This window comes from Limulus polyphemus, unplaced genomic scaffold, assembly GCF_000517525.1.
Source record: "Limulus polyphemus unplaced genomic scaffold, Limulus_polyphemus-2.1.2 Scaffold1365, whole genome shotgun sequence".
Classification (NCBI taxonomy): Eukaryota; Metazoa; Arthropoda; class Merostomata; order Xiphosura; family Limulidae; genus Limulus; species Limulus polyphemus.
This window is the reverse complement of record NW_013666975.1, coordinates 31,730-41,894: the sequence shown is the minus strand read 5'-3', so window position 1 is coordinate 41,894 and position 10,165 is coordinate 31,730. Positions and strand designations below refer to the sequence as shown.

The window sequence follows — 10,165 nt, the reverse complement described above, 5'->3', positions numbered from 1 at the left end:
CACTAAGGAAAAATCTTGCTCTCTTTGATTTCCATCGATGACATAGATGAAGGAATGGTCAATAAATTACTTAAATTTGCAGACGATATTAAGGTCTTGGGTGTTGCTAGCTGTGAAGAGGATGCTGCTGATTTAAGTGCAAACACATCTCTTCACGGTGGGCATAGCAGCTGTCAAGGGTTGAAAAAAATTTAAACTTGTTTCATATATGTTTATTCAGAGAACTTTGAAATGAAAGAGTCAAAAGGTTATGTAAGCATCTTATTGTCTAGATGTACCTCTAGTTAACTATCATTGAATTATTGAATATAAAGAGAGTCAAAGTAGAGAATTTTCATAGCTTGTTGGTCACATGACATCTGAAGTTTAAGTAGTTTTTTTTTTAGGTTTGTTTGAAATAAAGGACTTAAAACTTAGATAACATAAAACTTTGAATCATAACATACATTAATTTGTTAATTTAATTGACATACATTAATATTAAAGATGTTTAATTAAATTTTGAATGTAACACAGTAACTTGCGCAGAAAAGAGTTTAAAGGGGTACCTGTGGTGAAAGGGTTATCTTAAAAATTAAAGTATTCTACTATTAACATAAAACTATTATACTACATAAATTAACTAAAACTTGTGTAAGTTAAATTAGTTTCTATTTCATCAATTTAACTTAATACAAAGCACTTTGTTGCCATTTTGCTTTCACTTGAATTTAATGGAAAACAATATTTTTTTTTCACACAATTATTATTCTCTATTTCTAAAAATCCTAAAACATTATGGTCTGTCAATGGAATATGTTACATCTTTACTGCTGAATTCACTTGAGTGTAGTCTCAGTTAATGAATCAGCTCTCCTTCTTCATTTAAGAGACTGCAACAGGCATTAGTTAAACTCTAAAAACAATACATCATAGATGGCTACATCACTCTCATCTAAGATGTGTAACGATACCCTTAACTTATTTAATAGTATAATATTTGAAAGTTCATTCACTTAGATCTGTAGTCCTCTTGTAACAGAACCAATTTAACTTTGTGAGCAACAAGTTTTAAGATTTTGCCTAAGGCCACTGATGAATGAAGCTACTGTTTAAAAGATGAGCTTGTTTATTAACATTAACAAACACGTTTACAGCTCAATCAAGTGAACACAGCAATAAGTTTTCTTATAAACAAGTTTTTGTCTTACTACAATGGGTGATGTCCTTTAGCAATGAAAATCATAATATTTAAGATCATTGAATATTTATAATGTGTGTGTGATATTACAGAGAAAAAATGTATTACTACAGTTTTTGTGACATTTTTAAAACAGACTATTAAAATGAGTAATTCTATAAAGCCTTATACCTAACAAAAGTTATCCATTGTCTAGTGTTCTTAACAAGCATTTGAAAAACATTCTACTTATCACACAAATCTAGTCTTTCCAATATTCATTTTAGGCTGCATTTTGTCAGTTTGGGGTTCATCATAAAAAATAAATATTATACTATTAATGCAATTTTCATATACTGTAATCAAGGACGTTTTTAAATACTAGGATTTTTGCTCTCTAAACTTGAAGTGTTTTCTTCTTGTAAATTTTTAGCTTTAATTATACAAACATTTAATCAAATATTAACCTAATTTAAAATCATGACTGAACATAGTGAGACATGTCTGTGGGTTCACAAGTGATGTATTTTTGGTATGTAATTTGGATAAAAAATTAACAATGGCAACAAAACCTAAATCATTCATTCTTCCAATAATAAAGATTAATTTAAAATTGTTAACATTTCTTTTACCATGAATTTAAACTAAGGACCATCAAAAAGCTTGTTGGGGAAATATACTTAATTAAACAAGCTTCTTCCAGTCTTTCCAAATTGCATCTATTTAAAAACACTACGTAATGAGTCAATACAAGGAAAAAAATTAACTCAATTACACTTAATTCTCATTATCAACTAATTCTTAGTTCCTTTTCTCATTGATTATTTATTTTCTAGAGGTAAGTAAGAAAGTGATAAATTATATAAAAGTACACCACACACATTCTGCATACATGTGAGGTACAAGATAATGATTTTGTCAATTTTGACATGAATGAACATGGTGCCCTACATAACAATTTGTTCTCTAAATTACTCTAAAACAAAGATAAATGTTAACTTTAATGTATGCAAGAAGATGCCTTAAAAACAATGACCTGCTTGATAAATCATATTTTGTTTGACTTTTGTTTTCAGAACAATTGCATCATTTTGATTTATGTGGAGAAACCCTATAGAACAACATTTTTCAAAACACATCTTCACACACCACAAGAATGTATCAAAAGTATTGAACAACAGGTGTTTCTCAAGAGAATTCATTCCACTAGTAAGTGCTCTTGCTTTTTTTTTTCCCCTTAGTATTATTGTTGTTCTTCCTTTCACAGCTCTTTACTAGCTTGATCAATTTGCCTGTAAATAACAAACTTGATTAATTGAAGTTTCTTTTTTAAGTCCAACAACCTTTAAATGTTTGATATTTTTCTCTTTTTTTAAGTTTCATTTTCCTGAAGGATTAAAAAAAATTTAATGGAACAACAAAAACCCAACTGAAATGAAACAGAGCCTTACCTGATTATTTAAGTGGCTACACAATCCTGAGGTTAGCACAATGTAGAATCATTAGGTCTCACTGAGAATCCTCAAATGGCTAATTCATATTTCATAACAAGGACAGTTGGAGACATTCAACAGATGATGGGAACTGTTTGGTACAGTTTGTGAAATGAACAATGTAATGCAGATGCTTATATTTCATACGTACAAATGCTTTAAAAACAAAATGCCATTTTTTTTGTCTTTTTTTAAAAAGTGAGAAATCTGGAGAAATACCTTTGAACATAAGGTACAATTGACACAAAAAATTATCAGAAAACAAAAATAACTTAGTATATAAGGTTATGTAGAGAATGCACAATAAAAAGGTTCACTGTTTTTTTCAATGTTAAAAATGAATATACATCACATTTTTATTGTTCTTCAACTTTGATGTTCTTACAAAATTCATTCATTATCATGAGACTTCAGGAAACTAATACACACATAACATGCAGTAACTATTAGATCATCACAAAACTGAATGCTGCATAGTTTCTAAACTGAACCTTTCATTTAAAACTTAGTTTTTTGGTTTAAAAACACATTTGATACAAACAGTGTACAAAAAAAAAATTATGTATCTGTGCTACCTGAACATTGATTTTTACCCCTAGAAAATTACACCCAAAACCACATTCATTTTTGTAATAAATTTCAGAAGATAAAACAATGTTCTGTCAAAACATGTTGTACATTCCCCAAAAAATAAACCACTTCATCATGCACATAAATCATCATTTGTCAATTTATTATATTAGCATAATGTGCTTCAATACTCAAGTAACGTTTCTTCTCTCAGTTAGTACATAATGTATCACAGAAGTGTCAGACACTGTTGAAAGCACTTTAACGAAGATATTTACTAAAATACTCCAAAATGACAACTTTAATAAATGCCAATCAATATGACAAAAACTTTTGAATTGTAGCTTAAAAGGATTTATTTTTACGTGATAATAGAACATTTATTAAATTATAATTTTTACATTATAGAATTATTTTGTATATAATCAGTTTACTTCTCTCCAAACGTGACTAAAATGAATTGTGCTTACTTAAAGCAGTATGAAAACTTTATCAAAAAATAATCTCAACAAATTAAAATCTTAATTCTCTCACTACAAAGTCAGTCAAATTGACTGACCTCCTAACCATTTTGTTTTCATATTATAACTTTTAATACACTTTGCATATCTTCACAAAATTTGGTAGACTTTTAGTAAACATTACAAGTCTTTTTGTATACCAAAAAAATCAGATTTTTTAACGAAGTATTTTTTATAGAGATTTGTTCGTGAATATATATATACATATATATATATATATATATATAGTATTTCTATATACTAATCTGAGTGCTAAGTGATTTTCATGTTAAGATTAAAAATACTTTCTTTCATCTCAAAATCTAGAATTTTATTTGTGCAATCTCTAAAACCTCCTAAGTAAATTTCAAGTGTTTTTTCTAGTAAAACTTTATATTTTACCTGTTATTTTCTCTACTCCAACTCTATATACGGTTGGTCAATTTAACCGACCTCGTAACCACCAAAAACAGTTGAAATAAATCCAAATTACCTGCTTTCTTTCTAGAATGACTTCAAATCGTAATCTGAAACTACATTCCTTTATCTTAAGTAGCCTTACACTCATAACAGTATACATCTATGTACACTTAAATGTTATTGATTTTTTGCCCTTTGAACCCATTATAAATTGTAAATCACCTGGCAAATGTGCAGCTCATACATAATGCAAGAGCTACTCACAAGCTGTTTATGGGCATACCTCTTGAACATTTTTTATTATATCATTTCAACTAATCTAACCTTAACTAACGTAAAAAAATATTCTATTTTTACATTTTAGTTATTTTTATAATAATAAAGAAAGAATACGCATGAAAAACAAGAAAAGTGCTTATCAAGGTTTTCTTTTTTGCCATCAATGACATTTAATCCTACTTTTTTTATACTAATAGTAGTACTGCACTAAATAATTTTTCATTTAATTAAATAATGCACCAAAGAACATAAAATAATCATGTGTGAAAGCAGACAATGTCCCATAACTATCACAATTTTCATGGTTTTCTAACTGTGTGACAAGAGCCGTTAAAACTTCATCTGAGCTCATTGATGTGTTTGAACTAAAAGTGAAATGGAAAATTCTCTTTAGAGAAAACAACATCATATAATACATCATTTGATAGATGAAAACCTTGACTTTCTATTAGTTATAAATAATATAGTATTGAATGGCAGAGAGAACTATTGGCAATTTCAGAAAGAGAGGATGTGGCAAGAAGGGTCTGGTTGTCTATTTCATGGCTTTGTAACCAAATAAGATTGAAGGTTATGAAAATTATATTTTGCCTGAGATTACAATAATATAATAAGTAATCTACAATAAATTTTGTACTTCTTGGAGGGATGGTAAATAAATTAGAGAAGAAAGGTAGAATACTGCTATTTGTACATCTGCTTTCATAAACATTGTCACCTTATCTCAAATCTGGACGCTTCACACATAAAGCATGATAATCAATGAACATTTATGATTTTAAGTTAGCTTTTTGTTTTGGTAAAATTAAGATAAATTATTGATAACACTAACTTCAAACAATTAGTTTTCAGACTAAGTTGGAACTAAGCAACAAACATAATGGGGGAGATCACACTTTTTTTTTTTATTGCAATAATACAAGACAGCTCTTTCATTGTCCTAGATGATTTAACCAAGTTGCATCAATGATTGCTGGTGGAACCAACCAATCCATTTTCTATGAACACTATACGACTGGATTGTTTAATTAAAATCAGAAAAATTGACAACTTACATTAAAACATTTCTAGCTTATTTGTTTAATTTTTTTTCACCCTTTTTCGAAAAATAGATATTTGCTACTTTAAAATGTCTACATTCAGTTCCTGCAACACATGTTGTCAAAACACCCCTCAAAAATGGTATTGAAAATCATAATCCTAAACTGAAAATTGAAATATTCCTATAGTAACTGCTCTAGCAATGAAATTGATGGCAACTTGCAACCTCTTTGGTGGTAATTTTCTCAATTTTTATAACACAAACTCAATGCATAATAAAGTGGCTGGTCTTAAAAGACTATAACAATGCCAACACTTTTTGTAATGTCACTCTGGTGATGATAACAAAGCTTCAAGTGAACAGTGTTCAACTCCATGTGATACTTCTCTGGATACTATCTCCACTACTTTGCCATTTGCAAGTTAAATCCTCACTGGGTTTTATTTACTGCCAAAAAGTTTAAATAGTTGGATGAATTTTCCTTTCATTTTACACTGAAGAAATTTCAATGGCAAATAAGAAGAATGTTAGAAGAAGAAAACGAACGTCTAAATGTAGCAGAACTGAACCATGTATTACTACATGAGATCAATCCTGAGGATGGAAAATTGATAAAGTAATGATGAAACCTTGAAGTGATGGTGACTTTCATTTTTAATCACGTTTTTCTCCATTCCAGCTTTTTCCTTACCTGATGGACAAAAACAATTGTAGTTTTGTCAAATTTTCATGGATATCTACCAAATTTTCACACAGAACAGCTTGAGAAAATACTGCAGGAAATAAACCAAAACACTGGTTGTAAAAAGTCATACCCTAACTATAAGAGGTCTGTAACTGGAGGGTTGATTTCTAGTGTTGAAAATAAATACATTTTTTCTTTTTCTTTTCCTCTATGATAGTTTGACTTTTGTGGTGTTAGGTTCATGCATTTCCTTTCTTCTTGAGCTTTAAATTGATGTATAATTTAGTAGGGTAGTATTATTAATATGCACATACTAATGAAATAATTTACATAATTAATTGAAAGTGAATTGTTTAGTGTTATTTTCAAGTTCAAAGTTTGAGGTCCTTAGTTTGTCCTAGAGTCCAAAACTAGTAATCCATACATCAATGAGCTATAAGCACCTTAAAAAACAAATTACTATATACATATTTACAAAATATTATAAAATCAGAGAAAAATCCAGTTAGTGGAATCTCAAGTAACAGCAAGGAAAGCAGTGGTTTGATGAAAGGATAGTAATTAAAATCACTTTATAATATAAAGTCCACAAACAGTTTTATATAACACATCTTTGATGATAACACTTAATAAACAAAACTCAATATTTTACCTCTATAATCATGATATCTACCAAGTCAGGCACAACCTCTGATAATCTCCTCAAACTGGAAACAGCTCAACATCTCAGTATCAGGTCATCATTTTCTTCCTTTCTTGTCTTCAAATGACTTGTACATGAGGAGCAACTTTTGGAGTTGGGTTCCAAAATGCAATTTTTTTTTAAGATGGTCTTAGACAAAAGTGATTCCAATATGCCAGAAATCCTGCACAATTTGGGGGTAATCACTCCAGCATCAAAACATGCATCTCTCTGATACATAATTTTTTATGTAACACGAAATATTTTAAACTAGCTTCACAGGTTATACATCAGTCTTGTATGCATTGTTTGTGTGACAGATACACTTCCACCCTTCAAACAACCATGCATACTCCAAGTTCACCTCTCCTTCTTCTCAGGCAATGTTATGACAACGTACCAATGTTTAAGTTAATTATTATAGTAACAATATCAGTATTAGATGATAATAAAGCTCATGTTTTATATATCTCCAATATCAAATGCATCCAAACATGTTTAAATAACAACTGTTTTCATATAATACTTTTATCAAATAATACTGCTCTTCCAATTCCTGAATTATATTACTTTCCTGTGAAAGTTTAGACAAATTTTCCTCTACAGCAGCTCTTGTGTTCTATACAGCTTATGAACAATGACACAATATGCAGAGGATATTTATAAGAATCTTAAGTAATACTTTCAAACAACAGAGACAAAATGTAACATAAATAGTGAAAAAAGGACATTATAAGCCACACAAACACACACTTTCTTTTTTGCATCTTTGGTTTATACCTACAAGTCAGGAGAGCAAGTTTTCACAGATAATATTTAAGTACATAAACGCCATTTGACTACAAAGAAAACCTTGTAAATTCACAAAATATGTTTCCCAGCATCAAGCACCATCAACACATTAAAACAAACACATTTTAATAAACCACACACAGCTTCAGATATTGCTATTATGAACACATTTAAAATACAATTCCCCTACATTTTCTATGATTTAGCATTTGTTTATTTTCATCTAACATACAGGCATTTTTGACAAGTTCTCTTTATAACTCTAAAGTAACCATTCAATAAACCAAAACAATGATTCTGTGGGAAGATTTTTGTTGGTAGACACTTGAAAACTACTACAAAAATAATTATTTCTTCATGTATTCCACACTTTCATGCTATCATCTTTCACCAGTCAAGTATGTGCACACGGTAATGTGACAATACCTGATAACAGGATCTTGATTATAAAAATCAGTTGATATTGTATATGATTTTCTGTGCATTTATCTTAACAAACTTATGTTACATAATAATTTTAACCTTGGGCAGCTTTTTATTCTGAACTTCAGAACAAAATAGACAAATGTGAAGATACAAAACATTATCAACATCTGCAAATTAAAACACTTAGTTGTTTTTAACAAAAGTTGTGCTACTTAACAAAAACTAGCAAATTTGAACTGAGCAATATACGTTTTTTTTTTTGTTTTTTTTATAACAGCCCAAAAAAGGGAAAAAATATGCATTATTTTAAAGTCTGATTTTGTGCAAATTGTATCGTAAATGGATAAGCTGCATTACTTGTGGTATAAATCTACTAATTTAGAAAAACTATGACACTTCAGTGAACTTGTGGCTCTATATCCACAAATAACAGTACTCACTTGTATACTAAGTTCAGAATCCGAGCTCTCTCTTGTTGGTGTATCAGGTATAAAAATAAGCATAGGAGACGGACAACGAGAATTTACATTTTCTTCATCAATTTTTGCCTTTTTGCTGCTATCTTCTACACTTTTAGATGTCTCTCCATGGATTTCTGGTAAACAGAAAAATTTAATATTTTACACTTTTGTATTTTAAAATTAAAAAAAAGAGGGGCATACCATGAGAAATATAATCTTTGAACAACCAATAAAATATACAGTTCACTCAATTTTGTTTTCTGATTATGTTACAAAACTCTTTGTTGAATATGTCCACAAGAATAGAGTCATAATATAAAGTTATTGGAATAGTTTTCTGTGGAAATATTCTATTTTTTGTATGTATAATGTTTTGTCTCTAACAGTTCTTGCTACTTTAATGTTGCATCTTATTATACTTTTGTGCAAGACTTTTGGTAACATCACAAAAATCACTGATCCTTATGGTTTAGAAAATATGCTCTCTTCAATTCCAATACTTATTGTTAATACCTTTAAGCAAGAGTTGTTATTTTTCTATAGCAATGTTTAAGTATTCACTGTGATTATAGTCTATTTTGGAAAAAGAATTACTAGGCTGTATGTACTAAACTATTTCTGACTTTGTACTTGTTTTAATGGTACAACCCCCTTGCTACCTAAACATGATGGAGCAAGTCTGAAAAAATGTCTTCCTGTTATTAGATATCTTAAAGAATTAATATAAAGGCCAAGGATGGGATCAAACTTGGTGTTTGATTTTTAAAAAGAGTATGGTAAACCAACAGTATGGGATGAAGAAATACAAAGCTTTTGTTTGAGATGGTCAGATTAGGATTTTCCTTTACATATATATATGTATGTATGTATACTTGTTTTCATGTGAGTTCATAAAAGGGTTGTGGCTAGAGACTATACACTGACCTATTCATTCTTAAAGATACCTTAACATGCTTATTGTTGGAAGGAAGAAAGAAAAAAAAAACACATTGACATCAGCAATGGTTGATGCAATTAGATACAAGTTTTCTCTACGCAAAACATTTTCCACATACTTACAGTTAGATGCTGCTCTATCAAGTTAAGAAAAGTAATTTCTGTCAGATGTACAAAATACAGCAGAACCATACAATCTGCCAGAAAACATTAACAATGGAATTAAAGCTGATCTGAAATATTACAAGATCAGTCAAAGCAATGACAAGATACACCATTGTATCTCATATATTCCATAAGTCATGTGGCCACAATGGTCAATCAGCATGTTACTCTACCTTCAAAATTGTAGTACAGTTCATGTATCTCTAGCCATAGTGTTATAAAATATTTATTAAAAGGGGTTGAACTTGTAACCAATGCAAAAATAAAACCTAATGGCCTATGAATACAGCTCCCTCTATGTTATGAAAAGTGAAAGTCAAAATGGAATAATTATGTAAGTGTTTCTGTTTGAACTCAAAAGAACTAATTATCAACCAATTATTATGACAAAAAATTATATGGTTATAAAGAAATTTGTCTTTTATTTAAAAATATTTGTTGGTAGTCTTGTTTTAATACTGAAAACAGAGGATTTAAAATACGAAATTGGTCTTAAAAACCACTTTGGAAATAAATAATTTTTTTTATCACATAAATAAATAATTCATAATTCAG

The 10,165-nt window shown here is 29.3% G+C and overlaps 1 protein-coding gene across 1 annotated transcript in view; it reads right to left on the bottom strand.

Annotated features, from left to right (window-relative positions):
- Positions 1 to 10,165, bottom strand: part of LOC106463275 (E3 ubiquitin-protein ligase Mdm2-like) — a 61,293-nt gene that overhangs the window by 22,840 nt on the left and 28,288 nt on the right. The window contains exon 7 of the mRNA XM_013923290.2: positions 8,489 to 8,643. Within this exon, the coding sequence (XP_013778744.1) occupies positions 8,489 to 8,643 (155 nt within the window). The remainder of the gene's footprint in view (positions 1 to 8,488; positions 8,644 to 10,165) is intronic.